This window comes from Trachinotus anak, unplaced genomic scaffold (assembly GCF_046630095.1).
Source record: "Trachinotus anak isolate AG129_WGS33_773 ecotype Australia unplaced genomic scaffold, CSIRO_AGI_Tana_v1 ptg000008l, whole genome shotgun sequence".
Taxonomy (NCBI): domain Eukaryota; kingdom Metazoa; phylum Chordata; class Actinopteri; order Carangiformes; family Carangidae; genus Trachinotus; species Trachinotus anak.
The window spans coordinates 18,989,644-19,012,230 of record NW_027273859.1 but is presented as its reverse complement, the minus strand read 5'-3'; the positions used below and the strand labels follow the sequence as shown (position 1 = coordinate 19,012,230).

Here is a 22,587-nt window from a genome sequence, read left to right as displayed (position 1 = left end):
TTCAAGATAAATTTGAGGAGTTTCTTGTTAAATACTCTGAGTTTTACTTCATTCATCCATCCTCTTAAAAGTGTTCAATCAGTGAACATCAGCTTTTTGTTTGAACTGTGTGCAAAATGTCACGAGGGATCATAAGTAGACATTGCCTCATTTTAATTAGTCACAAGCTGAGAGGGTGAATACTAATCCCAAGAAAATAACTGGTAAAGATTTAATCTTTCACTAAAAATGACAAGGCTTCACTTGATTTTGGTAATTTTTTTTTTTTTTTTTTACACGATAACTTAAGCAGATAAAATGAATGGTTCACTGAAAGCAAGTCCGCAAACATTTCTTTCAAATTTTATTTCATGTTAATACCATAAATATACAAAACTCAAACTATTTCACATGCGACAAAGGCCAGACAAGAGTGCATTACGTTTTTCTTTTTACATGTGATTGATAATGGGGATCAAATTTTCAACTTTACAAAATATACAAGTGTCCCTTTTGAATGAGCATCTTCTCTGATTCAGTGAAATAACATGGTCACAGGTCAAAAACACAGTTTTGTGTCAGCAAACTTTAAACACGTCCTTCTGTACTGCAGACCAGCTCTCCAGATACATCGAAATATGACCCACTGTGGCACGGCTTCATACAACAACTGCTTCAAACTATAGATGCATGGGTATCATGTGGGTGTATGTAGCAAACAAAAGTTGTGTAATGCGTTTACAAGAAACATGGCAAGGGAACACATCACAGAGAAAGATTTAAAAACAAATCTGTATGGACGTTTGGTAAATCTCTCACAGCTTGTCAGGACTTGAAATAACACTTGAGGGAGTTTTTTTTTTTTCCTTCCATACCAATCATACACACTCCTCATCTACACAAGCACACTTCTTGCAGGATCAAGTTGCAAAGTCATTGAACACTTTTTTAATCTAGCTGATGCTATGATCATGTCATTACGAAACCACACAAACATAATACATTATGTAAAATCAAACCAAACACAACTGAAATGCAAACAACTTAAATTACACCATAAATAAAAACATGTTTTCCTTTTGCACTAAGTTCAACGCGAAAAACGAGAAATGTGCAATGGATTTAAAACAAAACACAAACAATACTGCTGAGATGAATGCTTACTATTTCATAACTGGTTATTGAACTTCACCTTGGTAGCACTCACAGGAGTGTTTCATCCACTATAATGTTCAGTCCACACATTTGTAATAACAACAGTACCAGTCATCAGTCATCTATCATGCACATCTTCAGACGCTCATCACCACTATGTCACTATGTCAATAATTCGCTTCAGTGACAGAAATCTGTACAACTTGCAGACTAACACTGTTATTGTTGTATATAAATTAATGTATCTTAGTGATATCACTGAATATGCATCAAGTCCAATCCTCTCTTATGGGTTAGCTTAATGTTCATTTTGGCTATGAAACTTCTGACGCCAGTAATCCAATACTGAGAGGAAAACGAGTGGACTCACTTTTTTTTTTTGTCTGTTAAAATGCAAACAGAGTGTTAGTCTTTGTCATGTACATACACGCGATACCAGTGTTTTTACTATTTTTATCTACACAGGATAGTCTTGAGAAAAATCAGAGCTTTATCACTGTCCAGGTCATCTTCAGTGGGAACAGGCAGGCCACTTGTCTCAGTCCTCACTGTCTATGGTTATGTGTCCTTTTCAACAGGAAACATGACCGCAGGAGGCCACGACCGAGCAGCTCATAGAATCGCAGCAGCGTTAGTTTTCAACCAAGTGTGAAGGGCTACAAAAACAACTGAGGGAGAGCCACACAGTAGTCTGTTAATGTCATACATACAGAAAAGAAAATGAGGTTATGTCACAGGCGTTTTCCCCTTTTAGTGCACAAGGCCATGAAAGCATCTGACTGAACCTCTTTAAAGTTTGTGCTGAGAACTTGTGACCTACTGACCGGGGTGTTCAGTGCGTCTTCACAAATAGATCCGAACGTCATCAATCAGTCAAACAGCCGCTGCGACATGCAATTACTTTACAGCTCGCTTCTCACAGAAACTGAGGGAGAACGGAGTAGGCAGACGTTCCCCTGAACCGGCTACCCCTGTAGCCTGAGGGAACACTGATAGTGGACAGATTGACTTCTACCTCCAGTGTGCCAAACATGCACGTCACTGTCATGATGTCAGCTCTTAGTAAGCCACAGAGATGCCGACTCAGCCCACTTCGCCGATCAAAGTAGCACACACGAGGGAGCGATTCAACTGACAGGTGTCACTGGAGCTCTGTTGGGAGCTGTGGGCAGGTCCTTAAATAAGAACATACAAACATATTCCTATTTATACGAATTAAGTTTTAGCCATAATGACAATGGTATTGTCTGAGAATAGAAGCACAGATATAGTACAAGGTAAAATTCGCCTTTCAGATCTCAATGATCAAGCACTGGATTTTTAAATTAAAAAACATAAAACAAAAATAAAGTCAGAGCCACAATTTTAAGTGAAGTACACATTCACACGCAGCCCCAGCCATTCAAACATACAGTATACTGTACTTTCGGTATGTGACCAAGAAGACAGAACTATGTGCAAAACACCATGATCAGATTATCACTTTTCATGACTCTATACTGTATTCACCAGGCAGGAAGCTGTTTGTAGGTCATCACCATGACAGAAATAAGGTTTGCTTGAACTGCCATCTCTGCCTGACCTAGGGTCACCTCAAGGGTACAGAACAGGAAAAGCAAAGGAGGGAGTAAGATAGTGTGAGATGAAATCCCACACACTCAGAGCACACCTTGAGTCGCTAAGTGGATGTTTCAAGGGATGTGAGCAGACAGGATGTATGTAGCAGAGTTTTTACTGATGTATGATGGAAAGTGAGGATGGACAGCTCTGGTCACTTGTCTGTTACTAACGTTACACTTTTTAAGCAAAGTGTGCAGGGCAATCTTAGCATTGCAACATTCATAAATAAAATCAATTTGATCAAAGAACCAGCAGGGCCAGAGCTGTGCATCTCCATCTTTTCACTGTGTGTGTGTGTGTGTGTGTGTGTGTATGCTTGCATGTATGAGCATGTGTGCATGTACTGTATGCATGTGTGTGTCAGTTTATGGATGAGCTTTGAAGGCCCCACGAGCAGCATTTGTTGCAGCATTAGCTGCAGCGTTGGCAGCTGCGGTCTGAACGGTCTTGTTGGACATGACTCCGGTTGCAAACTCCTGCTGAGCCTTCTCAAAACTAGCACCGGTGGTACGATAGAGCGCGTGCACCTGGAAAGAGCGGAAGAGAAAATGAGCTGGAATCAAGGTGAGCAATCTAAATCTACCGAGTACAGCAGTGCACGATTCAGTTCGGCAGATAGTTCATTTCCTGTCTAATCACATGATGTTGAGATTTGGCTTGACATTAGTAGTGAATGATAATGACACACAGCATCCATATTCAGGCAACTGGAGCTAACTAAAACACCTGTCACTCTCCAATATTGACACAATCATTAATGATGTTGATAATTTGCAACATTAACCTGTTTTTAACATTGCCACTTGGTTTCTCACATTTCAGGGACAGTGTTTTCAACACTGCAACATGTTGGAGTACTTTGTGATCGTGTTACCTTTTTAAACATGATGAGGGAACCCACAGACAGCGCAGTGAACAGAGCTGCGATCAGTAACATGATGATGCCCACTGGGATACTGGTGTTCAGGCCAGTTAAAGCTGCGATCCAGCCACTGGCAAAAACAAAACAGTTTACAGTGAGAATGAACTTCAGTGCACACTCACACAGGTGCAGAAAAGGTAAAAGCACAGAACACTTACCATGTTCCCCAGCCAGTGATGCCGATAGTTTGTAGAACATGAACGCCGAACTGACAGATATAGACGAAGAAGAAGACAAAGAAGCGGAATGAACTATCGCTCCTGTTGTGGAGACAGAGAACAAGGGAGTGAGAGATGGCAGTATGGAAGCAATAAAATAGCTAAAAGGCATTTCTTCAACGCTGTCATTTAAACATCAATTTCTCACTACTTCCCTCAGTCTTTGACAGTCTACCTATATTCATATCTCTACATGGTGCTCTCTCCCCCTATAGAAGTATTTTTGGGAATTAGTAATGGGCCTTCTATAGAAATAACAGCATTTTCAAAGTCAACTGCCCACCGCTTTTTAGTAGTTTCATACTTGGAGCACTTGCTACTTTCCATGTGTCTGTTTACCTGAAAGCCCCGTAGAGCGGTCTGTACCAGCAGACAAAAGAACAGGGGGTGAACAGCAGAAACCATAGCATGGCCAGGCCAAAATCTACACCACGACTTGCATCCACACAGAACCAGGCCAGGCAGCCAAACATGTTCACAAAGAGTGTGCCTGCATGAACTGGAAGAAAAACAACACGATGAAAGCCTATGAGTAGCAGGACACAGTAAAAATATGATTTATGAACGGAAAAATCCATTAAAATCTCTCACATCTTTGTGATAAATGATCAGACAAATGTGTTTGATAACAAACTGACTGAAATTTCTGCATGCCGTTTGAAGATTCTGAAGTGAGATATGCTGTAGAGCGACTGGTTTCTCTTGCAATGCAATACATTAAATAAATGGCAATGATTATATTCACTGGAATAGGAGGCAATGCTGCCCATTTTGGGACGTGACAGATAATCCACTTACACATCCAAAGATTGTACATGATCTTGACCGTCTTCTGAAACTCTACAGGAATGTCCACTGCGATGTCATGGTAGAAACAGGGGCCAACAGGGAACTTCCCTGGCAGTGGAGGCCAGTTGTTCTTACGCCCTGTGTGGACAAAGGTAAAGCAGTGTCTGGATGATTAGCCATGTACAGTATCAAGAATTTTTAATAGGTTGATAAACTATGAAAATAATATTAAGTGTATGTGCAAGAATTGGAACAAAATGATGAAGGGCAGTATGTTGCCAATCATAATATGTCAATACCCCGTGTTTTAGCTTTTTGGTTAAATCTCAAGCAATGTTATCGCTATATATCCTTAAATAAGGACATGTGAGTTAGATATATGTATGTATGTGAGTGAATTGAAAAATGTGAATTTCAATTTTATTGCCAATCGCCTGGAATGGCCTAGATATTTTTATGATTCTCTTTAGTGAAAAACCTACTGTGCATTTGTCTTAAAACTGATACTAACAAACCTTTTCCAATCAGAGTTCTTCCCTGTTTCTAGATGCCTTTTGACAATGTAAACCACAGTGCATGAAGATGCTTTTCCCACTGCATCATAAATTTTCATTTCTTGTAGTACAACTTATTTTTAGTTCAGTTTATTTGGCAAAATAAGAGAAAAGGACCCAAGGTCACAAATAGCAGCAAAATGTCAAGGCTAACAACAAAGCAATAAAGTCCTAAACTTATTTTCAGTTGTTGAACTGCGGAGTGTCTAGGAGGCCGGAACCCCCAACATTTATAGCTCAGATATTTTGCATTTATTTTGAATGGAGTCATCCCAATGAGATGATTCGTAGTAGCAGAGAAAAAAAAACTCAAATTACTCTCCCATCAAGTGTATTGATGGGAGAGTGGTGGATGCATTCACACTGTTGATACAACTATTAATCAATTCCCTTAATTCATTTATATTATTAACAAATACTATTTGAAATTTGACCAAAAAGTCTAAAATACATCATTGAAGTGAAGTGCAAATTGTGAATGTAAACATAATCAGACAGATACATGCTTCACAGTGAACATTGGTGCTTCCATAGAAATAAATGAACATTATTTCGTGTGTATGTAAAATGTAGGTCTTTCTCAATGTGTGTCTGTCTGCACTTGTGTTCTTCTGAACCTGTGAAACATCTTTAGCCACAGCCCAAGTACTGTTCAAAGTCTGCATCTAGCTGAGCTCACTCCAAATGAACAGAAGTGTTCTTGCTCCATCTGTTTTATTGAGGATACTCTGGAAACTGATTTGCATTGACTTGGAGTCGCCAAGTTTCCCAAAATGCATTTTGTGCCAAAGCTGTTATTTTTGTCCTAGGACTGCTATTATGTTATTTTATTTATTTTGAGATGGTAAGGTAACCATAGGATTTTGAATACGTTGTTTGGAAATTTGCTCTGACATTTCTGAGGACCCGAGCATCTCAGCAGCTAACAGCCCCTGAGACAATTAGCTGGTAAATGTCCGTCATAATCCCGGGGAGAATTCTTATCTATGCAAGCTCTTTGGTAATTTACAAGTGGTGACATCTCTGTAGTGTTTTGATTTATGACATAATTACTTCTGGAAGAGAAAGTTTGGCTTCAGACATGAAATAGATTATTTGCTGTTGCTATTTTAGCAACAACAAATGAGGGTAAAGTTAGCGTTCATGTTTTTACTGGACAGTTTAACAATGTAAAACAGAGCTGCCTCTTTCGACTTTCAGCTCCTTTTATGTACAGATATCACCACAGTTTAAATACAAATTTATAAATTAAATTTTGTTTTATTTTTTGAAAATACATGACCAATCAGATGACAGGTGTATGTTTTAACCACATCTCACTCTTGATGAGGTTATTTTTAGTTGACTTTTGAGTTGAGATGATCTTGTCATGGTAAAGTTGTGTTGTACTATAGTGACGTCAGCAAGACCTCTGCTGTCCCAACTGCAAACTGACCCAACTGCCAACTTCCTGTCTTCGTGGGTTTGGACTCGAATTCAAACACAGTGCACTCTGTGTCGAGAAAGGCCTTATGTGACTCAGAGAGTTAATGATCATCACAAATGGCATGCGGAGTCAAATTATGTCGTTGCCATGGTAACCCATCAACTGTCTGAGTCTTATCAACACTGCCATGAATCTAGCTGTGATTGGTAATGGCCACTCAGTCTCTGAGGTTAATGTGAGGTAAGTGAGTGTATAAAGTGGATGACTGATGGACTGACTGACTGACTGACTGACTGACTGACCTCCCGTGGCTCCGTGGGACTGTAACTCTCTCTCCCGACGATCAAGCTCTGCTGCTTTCTTCTCCAACTCCTCCTGCCTTCTCAACAACTCAGCCTGAGCACGTGCTTGGTCCTAACACAGACACAGAAATGCTCTTAAAATTCACTACCCAGCATCTGACAGGGGTTATGATATCCAATAACGTAAGTGATGAAAGATATTTTCCACTCAGGTAAGCTTGGGTGTGTATGAGAAGAAGAAAAGAGGTTAGGGTTGGAAAAGCAATCAACTCCTGTTGTCAACTCACTTGTCTTCTTCAGTTAGTACTAAACTAGCTCTAAAATTGTACTGCAAAGGGGAAGCTACAGGTGGGGAAAAGGCATAAAATGAATTCACACTATTCAAGACAGTGACATGAAAGGGTGCAGGAGACATCAGATGAGAGACGGTACCTCATTGCGCCGCTGTTGGGCCATCAGAGAACACAGAAGGACAAGAGGAAGGACAGTGTATGAAGGACAAGAGGAAAGGTGAACCAGAAGCAAAGACAGAGTCTGTATAGTGTTGTGAGTCTAAATGTTGAGCGTTTATGTTGTTAACCTAGCATGGATAAATAAAACAAGATGCAATCCCATGTATAGGAGCATGTTTCTGTGTGTTACCTGAGTCTGTTGCTGTGAATAAGCTGGCGGCTCTTCTGTGGGCTTCATGATGGCAGGTTGTGTATTCTGGGAGGGGGCAGGAGTAGATTTGGGGGCATTTCCAGGGGCTGCCTGTAAACCAGCATAGACATGCTATGTTAATATCTGTGCAGCCAAAAGACAAACCCTGAATCAACACTGTAATGAGGCCACAGTCATATTTTGTCAGTGAAATCCTCTGGGACTGAGAGGTGGAGGTAGAGAGAGAGAGAGAGGGTAGTGGATAAAATGAGGTCACTGACTCAGAAGCACACAAACACATGCATGCACACTCTCATCAATAGTGATGCTAGTTAAGCTGACCGTTCTGGCGTCTGTAAAGGGGTTATATTCCTCCAGACCACCAGGAGGGGCAGACCGGGTCACCTGCGTCACCGAAGGATCCTACGGGACAGAGAGGGTTTCAGGGGGTAAAAACTACAACCACATAATCAAAAGCTGGTTTGTTGCTGTTTTTAACTAAACAACAAATTGTATGGAAAAAACCCCACAGCGAACCACACATTCACTGGGTTTATTCATTATTATTATTTGTTGACAGGTGTAAACAGAGAGCAGGGTGTGCACGCAACACAATAAAAACATCAATGTTACTTTTGAAGTGGTCTTTTTTGATCTTGTGGCCATTTGAAACACTATAAATGGGATCAGGTGCAGAGGGGAACTGGAAAAGGCCACTAATAACATACTTGCATGACAGGACAGCCTCTCACAGTCTATGGTGGCCCCACCATGGGCAATGAGGACCCAACAGTCTGCAGCTTGAATCCACCCACTGACAAGCACACCCACAAATTGAGGGGAGGGGCTCAACAGAATCACCTGCTGAGGTGAACTGCTGGACAAAAAGTGGGAGACTGTTGGCAACCTCTGGTCTGTGTAAAAGGTAGGACAGCTCACAAGGGCGAATAAAATCTACTTTTCATCACGTATAACTAACTGCTGAAGCACAAATCAAGAGCTCGTTGTCTGCATCTGGCCCACAATGAAAAAGACGCTAGATGGAAAACAAACAACCATTATATTTACTATCAGTGTTTTAATTGTGGAAGAAAATGGTTTACTGTATAACTCCACACTACGATGAGCAGGAAATCGACTTATCTGTATTGGTGTCAATACTCTCTGCGACGTTTATACATGCAGTATGTTACATTAATGCAAAGGTGGCAACAGGTATGTTGAAACACTGTCGCGACGGTGTACAACTCAACAGGACGTTTAGGTGTCTTAAGAGTGCGTCCCTGCAAAATTTGGAAATAACTGTTGACACACAAAAACAAAACTGATGCTAGGAGCTAGCTGGCTAGCTAACATAATGTGTCTTTGTTCTTAGTTCGCATAACCGTTATTGCAACATTAAAAACAAACAGCCCCAGCAGCAAGGTGCTAGATAATCCTTCTCGGCTTCCTTTACGACATTACCAGCCATGTCAAGTGTGAGTGATTAATAACGTGGATGATGATTAGCTCGGTCTGCTACCTAGCCGTACACCAAGGAAAACCTCTAGCTAGCTCTTAAGCTATTAGCTAAGACAGCTACCGGGGATGCTAACGTAAAACTGGCCTCAGTGTGTTTTCAAGCGTACGCTAGCCGGCTAGCTAGCCAAGTTAGCTACCTGAAAGGGGTTGCTGAAGTCCGGGTCTGCGAACGGGTTGCTGTCAAAATCGGACATTGTGTAGCCTTTCTGATAACAGTTTACTGTCTAAAAGAGCTCCCCGATTCTCCAGGGAAAGGGTCGGTCCCTTGATTTTGACTGCCTCTCTCTCTGCTGCCTGCAGTCTTCCCCGCCTCCTGCTGATGGAGACCCTTTGCTTAGCAAGCTAGCCAGTAGCAGAAAAATGGCAGGAGGGGAGAGGATGCGTGATGAACGGCATCGTCTACGTCACTGCTTCAGCACCGCGGACAGCATGACGTCTGGACAGGTACAGCACATCTGAGCACACCGCTGCACTGTACAGGGATGAGTTAACTAAGGTTGTATTTATATTACAGACTTGGACACTGGTGATTGCAATAAGAGACCAGCCAGGTGAACATATTAAGAGGCCTGGGGGCAAAGATTTCATGTTGGCCCCTGTTGGCCCCATAGCTCACACCTTATGCACACAGCAGTACATGGGCGTTTCATTATTTACCCACAGACACACACAACAATGAACCGGTGCCCCTATGGTGAAACAGTGCTGCCTGGCCCTATGTTTTCTGTGTGTGGGTAATGGTGTACTTTAGAGATGCAAATTCTCTGACACATATCCTGTTATGCAAATTGCCAACTGACACTTAATCAACCTGCGGGGCTTTTGGAGATACAATCAGATTTGTTTTTCTTTTTCTTTCTTTCTTTCTTTTTATTTTTTTTTTACAGACATCTAATTTCCTTAAATACCCCTCAGTCCTTTCAAGCAGAATGAGGTACAATTACTCAAGTACTGTGCAGTTTTAAGGTATTTGTACCTTACTTAAATATTTCTGTTTACATTCTACTGTACACTTGTACTTCCCTACATATCAGAAGGAAGTATTGTACTTTTTAACTGCACTGCATTTATTTGACAGTTACTGTTCTTTAAAGATTGAGAGATTAGATATAAAATGTATGATAAGCTTATAAATATTACACTGCTGTCAAACATTATATTATGTAATAATCTGTCTGTACCTTTTTTTAACCTTTTTAATACATTTCACTACAATATTGACTTTTACTTGTAATGGAGTATTTTTACTTTTATCTTATCACAGTTATGATATCAATACTTATTTCACTGTTACCTGTCTGTACTATATTGACAGTGGATAAAATCTTTATCATCAACAAATACGTTAACCCATATTTATAGCTTCTTACTCTTACATCATCTTTGTTCCTAATATGCACCGTGAGAAGACACCCTAAAAAACACAAGCATCGAAATTTAATTCACTGTACACTGAGGGGAATATTTGTACGAATTAAAACTTCACCTGAAAACACAAGTGAAAAGGCAAACCTCACCCACCTGGGCTGTGAGATTGACTAAAATAAAACAGAGAAGACTCCTAAATCAATTTTCTCTCTTTATACATCACCCTTGTGTTCATTCCTGTACATATGTACCATATGTAAACTACACGGCATATGAGCTCCTGGAGGTCAAATACCACGGCAATCTCCTCCACTTGATGATTATGATGATGATGTTAATGATGATAATGATGATGATGAGGATGATGATATATGGAAGTGTCTGTCTGCTACTCAGTTGGTCGCTTATGCCTGTGAGGAAGAGAGGAGAAGTGAACCCAGACTGCCTAATTCATGATATTTACCAGTGACCCCTTGTCTCAGCAGCAATACCAGGCAATTTACTGGAAATCATTTTATCTCACTACAAGACGTATCAGAAACCCCTTTTGAGCTCCTTCGATGTGTGTGTACGTGCGCGTGCTTTTTCCACATTGGCTTCGAGAGCCTGTTAGTTGCCCAAAATGCCCACTTGGGGGAGCTATGATCCAGTATGTCCCCTCAACCCGTTTTGCAGAATCCTTTCTCATTTGCGATCAATTTATTCTCATTCAAACGAAGGGTGACCATGTGAAGAACATCAGATCAGTTGACAGCCTGTAAATGTGATTTAAACATTTAAGCACCATTTACCCAGATTAAGTTTCAATTGAAGAACAAATGCTATTAGGTGGAAATCCTACAGTATGTGGTAAATGATGGAGCTGAAGATATTCCCTTTTATTGTTTGAATCCTATTGCTCATATTTAGAGGTACGCTAACACTCAATACCTTTAAACTAGACGCATTTGCTTATGTTAATAAGTTATTTTGCACTGTCATACACTGCTATTATACTCCTTCAGGTTTATGTACTGTACCTATATACTTTGCCACATTGATAGACTAAACACAAACTACAGATTCATTACGATTCAACTCCTGTACACATACACAAACACATGCACACGGGCCCACAGACACACACGCACTCACACATACACAAAATGAGCATCAGTTCCCTCCCTAATCTTGTATTAATGGACCCAATCACAGACTCTATGAATAATCAATGGCCAGTGGTCTGCAACCGCAGTGCTGAGACCTTGAGTGAAACTGAATTTTCCTAATAAGACACACACACACACACACACACACCTTGAGGCCCTAATAAGCACTAATGCACTGTGGGTTGAGAATACGTCACATGGTTTGTTTGCTGCAGAATTTAAAAGGTAAACATGCTGTTCCAGGCTCTGCAATGTGTGCGTCTGTTAGTACTGTATCTGTGTGTGCGCGTGTGTGTGTGTGCGCGTGTGTGTGTGTGTGCGTGTGTGTATGGAGAAGAACAGTGTGAAAATGAGGACCTGTCTTGTCCTCGTCCACTCCCTCCTATCTCTCTAATGCTGCTCTCCTCAGATGACTCTGTGTGGAAACAACCGCTTTGGCTAATAGCTGCTGCATTAGTCTCTTAAGCAGCTGGTCATGGCCATTTAGAAATGTTCATTAGGTTGCAGACCAGAGTGGATAGGTGTGATAGTTCACTCCCCACTGCTGACTGTAGAAAGACAGAAAAACAGACAGAGAGCAAGGAGAGAGAGACAGACAGACAGAAAGAGAGGGAGAGAGAAGCAATTTACTGGCCAACATGAAAACCAAGTGTTAAAAGCTGCAGATGCAATTATCATCATATTGCCCTGAATAAGAACCTTGTGCATAATTAGATCTCATTAAGGTCCCTGAGTGTTATTTTAGGGCTCTGAAAGGTTGGATAAGCAGGACTTGATATTATGGGTTATTAACGCTACAGCATCTGGCACCATTCTGACAGTCATTACAACCTTATAGTAAAATACAATGTAGAATTACTTCTCTATTTCTATATGGATGACTATAGAAATAGATACTGTATGTATGTGGTAATATATAGCTTTATATATGGTGTGTATGCATTTGAATTTGTTTGTGCTGATGACCAGTCAGAGCACATTACACACCGCTGAGGGAAACAGCCCTCTGTCGCCGGAAAAGCGATTGATTCTCCATTTCCATATTAATGAGCAGATTTGTTAAGAGCCTGCAGGAGAGGGAGAAAATAACAGGGTCTTCATAGGGCACGACATTTATAAATAAAGCTGATGCAGAGAAAAATGGAAATTAAACCTTTTAGTTTAATAAATTTGAGGCGTCCGCAGCAAAGCGAGCGATTTGCATTTCCATTTGTGGCCAAATAATGAGAGTGCGGGTCCATGATGAGCCTGCTTGTGCTGCTTTCGGGTCTCAAACAGTCAGACAATCACTCCAGCGTGCAGCCCTCCACATCAATGTCATTAGCTCAGGCCTGTTAACTCTGCTACTTGGCTTTCTAAGATTATTTGGTGAACTAGAGATTCCTATTATCACTCTGAAAGAAGAATAGGATTGTGCAGAAAGTAAAATGTATTCACTTCTGTATTCCCTGTATTTCCCAACCTAGGCCTGCGTCTATATCTTTTCCCTTGAATATTCAACATCCTCTATACATGCAGGTGTCACTTTAAAATGATCTTTTGTTGTTCTAAAACAACCCTGTCAGAAAGAGTCTCTGTCTTTTGCTCTGCCGCTCTCGTGGAGTGCACGTGCACTTGGACACGCACAACACACAACTCCCACACACACACACACACACACACACACACACAAAGCATCACTGATTGAATTTATTGGGGAATGGATGTTGACTAGACCACTCCAAGTAGGCTAGATTGTTGTTGTTCCCAGATTGACAGACAGACCCAGAGCGGCTGATTGAAAGTGCCTTTTAGCTTGCTCTCACTGTATATTTGATTTGGCAAAATGGAAGGGGAGTCCAGTCTTTTCCCAGGATGCAAACACAAGTCCCTGTGTTTGCGTGGGGGTATGTGTGTGTTTGTGTATTTGTGTGTGCCATGCGTATTGACTAGTGAATGCTTTAGTAAATGCTGCATAAAATGTACCCCTTTCAGGTATTAATTGAATAATGCAAGCACTCCTCTTGTCAGCCATCAAGTGGGCCACTTTCTCAGTGGCCTGTGCTGTTCTGCTTGCCTGTGAATTGACTAGATTTATCTGTGTTGTTCCAGCCAATGGATGCCATTTGTTCCAAATGTTTGACATAAACATGCAAAGAGCAGAGGCGTGCACTCATAAAATAAGCTTCCAGACTGTTGTTTTACAGCCCAAAGGGACCGGTGGTAGGAGGGGGGGTGGTAGTGGGGGGCTCTCAGCCTGTCAAATCATGTGGAGCTCTTGCTGAGCCAACAGCGTGTTAAAGTTCTCTCTCAACCAATGATGTGATGAAAGGGAACAATTGCTGCCATAAAGAAAGAAAGAAAGGAAGGCAAGAGGAAAGGGGGAGCAAAGGAGAACGGAGGAGTGCTTGGGGGGGGGAGGGGGAGGGGGTACAGTTGGAGGAGAGATGAGCAGCGTTCTGCTACATATGCGTACTGTATTTTCCATGCCTTTCATGGGACACATCTCATTGGGTGCCTTATGTCTGCTTCCAAACTGTAAAAGATATTTAGCTTTACACCTGCAGGAAATTCCCCATAATAAAGACAATATTGGCATATGGAGTCTTTGCTGAATCTGCTCTGTGCTTTCTAATGTTGCTGAGACAACCGTGGATTTAATGCAGCTTGTAAGGAGTAAAACTGGTTAGCCTCAAAGTTACATTTAACTTGTCTTTGAATTGAAATGACGTGAAATTAAGATTAAACAGTATATCCTTTCATTTAAGAGCAGACAGGTTTTGTAGAGGTAGAAATCCCACTCAGATGCCGTCTATATTTTGTGTATGGATTAGACTCAGGTGTGTGTGAATGAGTGTGTGCCTGTTGTGCACATTCATGTTCGATTTGCTGATTTAGCACCTCTCTAACTTTCCACAGGGTAATATTTGCCGTACCTGCTGCCATCTGTTTTTATTATCCGGGTGAATATGTTTGTCTAAGGATATCAATAATCATGAACAAAGCCATGACTCTTTCACCTCTCCCTCTGCACACCGCTCTCCATACCTCCGTCTGTCTCTCACACAAGGCTGCTCCCTGCACATTCTCTGATTGCGCTCAGTCTACATATTTCAATGTGTAATTGGTGAAAAGCAAACATTATCAAACCAAGTTTCCATCAAACTGCGTGCACACATACAGTATGAAACCACACACACACACACACACACACACACACACACACACACACACACACACATAAATTCACACACATTGTGCCATGGCTCATGCCTTGACTGAGTGTGTGCTCTCCTATTACAGACAGTAATTACCGTCAGTCACCCTGTGTGTCCATAACAAGCCAGCATAATGCCCTAATCAGGCCTGGATTAATCCAACCCTCTCTCTAATCACTCTAAAAGTGATTTATATTGTTTTTCCTGTTCGGAACAAATGAAATCTGTAGCCTAAATTAATACTGGCTTTTCATCACTGGGAAGTTAAAAAGCCAGTAACCATCACATTCTTGTCATTAAGGTTGTGTTGCATCTGAGGAGACATGCACACACGCACAGACACACACGCACGAATGCACGCTCTCACATACGTATTTAAGTTGGAAAGAAAAAATATATAATGTAATATTCCATTAACCACGCAAACTAATAACATTAGTCTTCAGCTGAGAAAGGCTTTCACGCCAAGCAAATGGCATCATCAGAGGAATAACAAAATTTTTATTGCTACTATTTCATATTACATATCCTGCTTTGATTTAATAATTACCATCAGAAAATGGTTGCCGATAAATGACTTTTACATTGTAGAATTCAAGCTCTAAATTAAGTGCATTAGGAGTCTATTGGCTGGCCTCGTGTATGTTAGCGCAGAAATCTTTGCGCTGTAATGGACATAAAATCTTCTTTTTTTTTTATCCATCTACCAATTATTATTCTGATGCAAAATGCTCTATATCATTCTGTAAAAGTCATTTATCAAATTGCATCAGCCACAATCTTTCTTGGTCCCAAGCTTTCATTTAAGATAGCATGCCTCCTATTTTGGTACATGCCTCCTACTTTGTTTCATTTCCATTGTTAAACAAATCAATTCCAACCCTGACTCACTTCCCACTGTTTTTCATTATGAAGAACAAAGGCCGGACACGAATCGTAACAGAACCCTGAAATTTCCCGCTCACTATTCAGTTTGTGCTCGGAATACAAACCAACTCACAAGACGCGCATTTAACAAATGCAAATTGTGAGCCAATCTGGTCGAGCTATCTGGGCTCCCGGTTCCATATTCATTTCCACCACCCCGCTGTTCGCAAACTCCAAAAACAATCCTGGGGTTAACCCGACAGGGATAGGAAATGGAGATCTGACAGTGTCCACTATCTTGCTCTCTTTTCTCCTCCCTTATCTCTTTCGCTTCCACACTGTCTCTCACCTTTGCTCCCCTCTTCTTCCTCCCCTCTCCCCCCTCTTCTCCCCTCAGTCCCCTCTCCCCTGGTCTCTTCATGCTGTGTAATTCTCATCTTACACACTCTGTTGCTCTGGACTATGAATAATGCATGGTGTGTGAGAAATCCTCAATCTCATGCTTGGCTCCCAGCGAGCATTACGGAGCTTGCATCTCTATTATGGAGATGAATAGGAGAGAGGGGAATATCGCATAGGATACGCTCTAACTTCACTGTTTGTTTTCTGCATTAAAGCCCCAATCTGGGATTTCTTTAAGTACATATGAATTATGTATATAAATACACAAGGAGAAGCTTGCTGATGAAAAATATTGTCAAAACTTTTATAATCCACCATATCGTCACCATAGTTACATTTTTCTTCAGTGTCACAATACAAATAAATATGAACAAGAGCACACTATTTACAGCTTCAGAATAGATTTAAAATTCATATGCACTTGTATGCTGCCAGCCCTTGGAAAAACAATTTATTTTCAGTTAATCAATTTTTATAGAGAACTATTTTAAATTCAATCAAATAATGCCATAAAAGCAGCGCCATAGCATTTTTTTTTTCTTCTTTTGCTCTGGTGTGTTTAGAGTTGGTGGGGTTTTTTCATTTTTACCTTCTCTGTGATTTAATTTTATGGAAATGATCAGATTGCAACTGCAGGGACAATGTGTTTATAAGAACAGGAGTCTAGCTGGGTGCATGTGTGCATGAGCCTTTATCTGTTTGTGTGTGTTGGCAATTTGTTGACGGCTGAAATATTATAACAAACCCCAATCGGGTTGCTGCTCACAGAGAAAAAATAATACACTTTAACTCCACAGAACAAATGAATGCTTGAACCTCTCTGCAGACATGGTGAGAAGTGTAAACATACTGAAGTGGCTGCAATGTGAACTTTGAACAGTTCTTCAAGCTTTTTTTTTTTTTTTTTTTGACAGTCTTTCCTGGTGTGTTGTCAGCATCTTCTCATTGATTTCCCTCTCCAGAGATGAGGCCACACCAGGGGACACTTACAAGAACACAAATGCTATTTAAAAAAAAAAAGATTGGAAGATTTTGGTTTCTTCTGACAACCTTGCTGCCTCTGAGGGAGGGCTATGTGTGTGTTACTGTATGTGCGAGCCATCCTTCGACACAGACCCCATGTTTTATGGGGCTGTGTGCATGCGATAAAAGCACTGAAGAGTTAAAGTGCTTTTCTACCATGCTCAAAGCCATGTGTCAGCACTAGACCACTAAATCCACACAATTCCCTTGAACAGTTTCCCTTCCTCTGATAGTCTATCATTCCTCTGTTTCAGGTGGCTGGCCACTGTGGCTGACAGGGCCGAGTCCTTGAGGGGAGATCATGTGTCTGTGGAAAGTACAGGACAAGCACTGATGTTTGAGCTTTCAAACCCATGTCCCATGTTGTTGCCCCCTTCACTCTGCCTCTGCTGTGTTTCATTCCCAATGTCTCTATGGCTGAGGTGGCCTGTGGCTCGCCACATACAGCGATACATGATTTTGCATTGTTTGAGTGCTTTGAAGAACCATATTATCCTGTGATCTTGAGAGCAATTCGTTCTCCTCTTTCTGATGCTCTGGAGCATGTTCCTCATATTTCACCAATCTTTTTATCCTCCGTCTTTATGTTCTGGTCCACTCAGTGTCGCACATCATTTGTAATATAAAACAGGAACAGAGAATATTATGGATAAAAACCTCCCCATTATTCCATGGTGCTGAAATCTTACAGAAATATGCCTCCCATTTTGCTAGACATGGGTTACTCTTTCTGTCTTTTCCATGCCCGTTTTGGATGAAGCCCAGATGAATCACACTAACGACCTGGGCCCTGTGCTGCAGCACTGCTCTGAAATTAATATCTAAGGAATGGAGATATAGGGCAAATAGATGAGAATAGGAACCCAATATTCACTCTTGGGTACTACGTGCTCAGGGACAGACACACACACACATACATGCACTCGCATTTACTGCACACAGACCCTGACAGGCAGGCTATTATCCCTGAGCCCGGGCTGCCGTAATTGGCTATCGCTTTTTACAAATGTGGCTCTGTCTGACTCGCATATCAGCTCCCGTCTCATCAACCGTGTAGGGGTCACCATGTCTGTGCTTGTGTTTGTGTGTGTGTGTGGTGGTGGTGGTGGTGGTGTATGTGTCTGTATATGTGCATGTATATATGCAAGGGTCACTGGTGTGCCCATCCCTCTCATGTCTTCATTTCACATGCTCATTTATGTCCATGCTAAACGAGCCAATGGATGCTAAAGTGTGTCAGTGGCTGGCTCCTCTTGAGCAGTGCCGGAGTATTTAGCCATTAGTCTGCTAATAGCATCAGGATCATTCCAACACAGGCTAGCTGATGATGAAATATTAGCTTAGCTCAGGCCGTCATTAGTTAGTCTGGGCTTGCCTTGGAGGTCAGGTCCCTCTCATTTCTAGCACACAGAGATCAAACCGAGTTATTAAATGAATGTGCAGATTCATTTCTTAGATTTCTTTGTTGAAAAGATAAAAGCAACTGCAGCTGAAATCTGCCGGTTTCTTTTTCTCTTCCTTTATCTGCTTGGATTGGCCCAATTATTATTTATTTAATTTGTCTTGCATTGTCTTTATTTGATAGTTGACAGTGAGGAGATACAGAAAACATGTATATAACTCAGAGCTTTGACATTTGTATTCAGTTAAAAAAAGCTGACATATACTGAAAGATCCTGATTTTTCTTTGGTGTGACAATGATCCTAATGAGACTCTGGACACCTAATTTTGTAAAAGATTTTGAGTAAATGATGCAAATGATTCAATTTACAGTATTTTTTTAAACTCTATTTCAATTTTCTGAGTCCTACTTATTCAGTGTTAAACTAAGACATTACAAGTAGTTTTAACTTTTGTGTTCATCTGTTCACCTTACACCCCTCTCAACTGTCAGATTACAGATAAAGAGCCAAGCATGGTAAAATCAGCAGTAAGTTCACCAGCAACAATGGTCTGTATCAGTTCCATTACTCATACATTGCATTAATTAAGAGGTTTCGCCCTAACTTCAGAATCTAAAAACAAACAAAACAACAACAACATTTACTTCTCTTAGAAAACCAAGAGCTGAAAAAACACACTGCACTGCAGATTTATATCCACTGATTATAACTTATCACCAACTCATGTCCTGTATATAACTTGCATTTCACCCTGGATCTTCTACACCCTGCGGTGCCCTGTCAAGCCAACATGCATATAGGGGTGTAGTGGACACAGTTCAAGCATTATCTTTATTATGTAATGAAATTACAAAGTTGATGCTGGTAATATGTTTTTTTTAAATGTAAAGATTAGTGTCTTAAGGAAGAAGACAATGAAAATGACTTCCTTATGAACAGACCACCTCTCATTTGTGTCGGTGCACCCCAGGTTTGTAGTTTTACTTTAAGAGGACTCCCTGAAGTCTCAGTGTAATTACTTTCCCACTAGGCGGGGCTCTGGAGCTGAAATTACATCACGAATAATGGGGTTGATTTAAACTTATATTCAAGAAGGCAACTGCTTGCCTATCATACTCTTGCACCTTGTTAATCCTTAACCAATGAATTAACCCTCATTACCAGTGTTGGAATATAGATGACGCTCTTTCTCCCCCTCTTGCTCTGAGTCCCCCCTCCTACCCACCCCGTTCTTACCCTCCATCTAGCTTTCTGTGATAGGGGACGTCTGGGGTCAGTGATTCTGTCCTGTGTTGCCCCTGATAGTTCCTCCTGCATTCAGATTATTCTGACCTAAGATCAGCCCTATCAGCTGACCACTAAAGCACTTTAAACACCAACCTATCCAAGTACCAGCTGCTCCCCTCACAGCAAAGATTGCCTCATATCTCTGAGCTTGTTTGTGTATCTGTCTCTGTCTTGTACGAACAGGAGGAACAGTGCGACTAAAAAGGAAACCATGAGCGAATGCTCCTCGGCAATGCTTCAATTTCAAATGACAAAGTAGAGACAGTGAGGTGAGCACTGGTGTGAGATGAGCTTTATCCTCAGGTGTCATTTAAACTTGGCCTCCTCTAGTCTGTAAATAACATGCCTCAGCTCCACTCAAGTGCTCTCAGTTGATATTGGAGTCGAGGAGTGTGTGTGTGTGTGTGTGTGTGTGTGTGTGTGAGAGACTGTGTGTGTTTCACCCAGAGGGACACCAGTACATCCACCATTCAGGCATTTTTTTTTTTTTGTTAATAAAGCAGTTGAATCAATCCAGCTGTAAGAATACTCTCCTGCCGTGGATGCGTGACTTTGATTTCTCAGTCTCAAAATCTAATATGTTTCAGAACAAAATCTACTGGATCGCAACTTTATTGCCCCTGGTCTAACGGAGTTGGTGTTTTCTAATGATTCTATTTGACTGACACCTGGCACTCAGTTATCCTGCGCTACAACCAATCTTTCAGATCACTGACAAGAAGCTAAACACTGGATGGAGCATCATTTCTTTCACCCACTGATAGAAGAGATAAAAGAATAAAAATGAAACCATTAATTTTTTCATGCAGCATTTCCTGTTTTTTTTTTTTTTTTGTCTCTTTGCATCCTGTGAGAGGTGGCTCGCCCGATGTGCTTGTGCATTCAGATGAACGTCCGGTCTTATTGTGTGTGACCTCCGTCTCTCTGGCTGTTTGCTGTCTTGGATAACATTTTGACATTCCAGTCTCCTCTCCCAGACACAGCGATACCTTGGACCGCGGGTGGATGGGGGGCCCAATGATAAGGCTTCACTCACAATTAGCAGGCAGGAGCAGGGAGGCGAGAGGGGGAAATTGAACTGTCAGAGAGAGAAGAGAAGAGAGGAGGAGTGGGGGAGAGAGGAGGGTGGGATAGAGGGGAGGGGAAGGAGGGGTGACCCCATCCGGCAAAATGGAGCCCGTCATAATTTGTTCATTTGGTGCCCATCAGGCTCTACCCTCCCTCTCTAACACTGCTCTGCTGACCTCCCTCCCTCTGTTTCACCCTCTCCCATTCCTCCTCTCTCCTCCATCTCTCATCTTCCATTTCACCTTCCTGCTTACCCCCACTCGCCACACCATTCCCTCCCTATTTTACACTATGTTCACTGACTATACATGAGATATGATTGTGCTCTCCCTGTTAGCCACAGTCACTCTGTAGCTATTAGCAAGATTATTTTCATTAAATGCATCAATTGGTGAATTAAAAAAATAAATAAAAAAGATTACCCAGATGCTTCGAGAGCTGGGAGTTGGGAGAAAAGGAGCTAACAAGACCGAGGCCTGTGCCTGCCCTGCCCCTCTGGAGGATGTGATGGATGGTAATGTTAATGTTAAATAAGCAGAGAGGCTTTTAGCAGCTTTGTATTTAAATGTCAAATGCTGATGGGCCCTAATGAGATAATGCTGCTGAGAGCAATTAGCCTGCTAGACACAGAGAAGACTATTCGCCACAACACACACACACACACACACACACACACACACACACACACACACATACACACACACACTCACACACATACAGTAGGTGTATACAAACACTTGTATGCATACTGTATATTGCTGAGTGGAGAAAAACAACTGACACTTAAAGGGAGGGGTTTGCTCTTAATATATAACTTGATGATTTACTTCAGGGCAGATTGGAAAACAAGGCCAACCTGTTACAGTATGTTGTCACTGCATGAACATTAGATTGGTTAAGTCCTGCACACCACTGCGGCTGACCTTTTTATAAAATTGTCTAATGATGTTAAACAACTTAAAACACTGTGTAGACTGCCAGTATTTAAACGGGTGACACTGTACTCTTCTTGATGCCCACTCATACCTGTTGCATGCTGCTTTGACAGGCTGTTATGAATATTTGTAGCACAGGAAAAATATTGAGCTTGAATTTTTTTTGTTGAAATCTTGTGTTCTAAAAACTATCTTTACCTTCCTTGGTTCCTTAAATTTGAATTGCTCTTAAATATTATTTTTGTTGCTTGACTTGTGTTTTTAGGTTGTATCTCTAAAATGGAAATCAAGCTATGACTAAAGAGGCTGTGTTAAAAAAAAAGTGGCTTTCACCAGATCTTAGTTTCAGCTCCAGGTTGAACTGAGCAGTCACTGTTGATAAGGCCGTATAGATTTTCTTCTTTTTAAATCTCTCTCTGTCTCTCAATCCCTACACGGTACAATATGTGTGAATTGTTGTATGTCAGCAGAAGTGTGTGTGTGTGTGTGTGTGTGTGTGTGTGTGTGTGTGTGTGTGTGTGTGTGACAGAGAGGATACAGGTGTTGTTAGCAAGCTCTGAAGGTGACTGCTGGTCTCATCCATCAAACAGGCTTTCCTCAGGCTGATCCCTAATGGATCCCCTCAATCAGTGCCGCTCACTGTCAGTCGCAGTGCAACAAAATGAGAAATCAGGCAACTGGTTGCGCAGCCAAGGTTGGGAGTCATATAAAGGGGACAAAGTGATAAAGACCAGCTCGTGTCCAGCCTGTTGATTAGTAT

At 41.3% G+C, this 22,587-nt stretch overlaps 2 protein-coding genes across 3 annotated transcripts in view; one reads left to right on the top strand and one right to left on the bottom strand.

Moving 5' to 3' along the window:
* Positions 1 to 320: 320 nt before the first annotated feature.
* LOC139624278 (secretory carrier-associated membrane protein 1-like) lies at positions 321 to 9,407 on the bottom strand. The gene is made up of 9 exons (XM_071483276.1): positions 9,266 to 9,407; positions 7,950 to 8,030; positions 7,608 to 7,718; positions 6,966 to 7,077; positions 4,693 to 4,821; positions 4,234 to 4,393; positions 3,835 to 3,936; positions 3,629 to 3,746; positions 321 to 3,281 (listed from the first exon to the last, which is right to left on the bottom strand). The coding sequence occupies exons 1-9, from the start codon at positions 9,320 to 9,322 to the stop codon at positions 3,120 to 3,122; spliced, it is 1,032 nt and encodes a 343-aa protein (XP_071339377.1). The 5' UTR covers positions 9,323 to 9,407; the 3' UTR covers positions 321 to 3,119.
* The window catches only part of LOC139624279 (homeobox protein orthopedia B-like), a 55,629-nt gene continuing 41,886 nt past the window's right edge, over positions 8,845 to 22,587 (top strand). Inside the window, exons 1-2 of one of the 2 annotated variants that reach the window (XR_011691641.1) lie at positions 8,845 to 9,085; positions 9,429 to 9,572. The gene's annotated coding sequence lies outside the window, so the exon portion shown is untranslated. Of the gene's footprint in view, positions 9,086 to 9,428; positions 9,573 to 22,587 lie in introns of those variants that run through there. The other variant, XM_071483279.1, reaches the window with a different exon arrangement.

Bases quoted from the DNA above. Each gene is read 5' to 3' on its own strand.
- LOC139624278 (XM_071483276.1), bottom strand. From the start codon at position 9,322: ATGTCCGATTTTGACAGCAACCCGTTCGCAGACCCGGACTTCAGCAAC. The intron at 7,719-7,949 runs GTCAGCTTAACT...GCTGGTTTACAG, and splicing joins CCTTTACAGACGCCAGAACG to GCAGCCCCTGGAAATGCCCC. The intron at 4,394-4,692 runs GTAAGTGGATTA...TTTTTCTTCCAG, and splicing joins CATGTACAATCTTTGGATGT to TTCATGCAGGCACACTCTTT.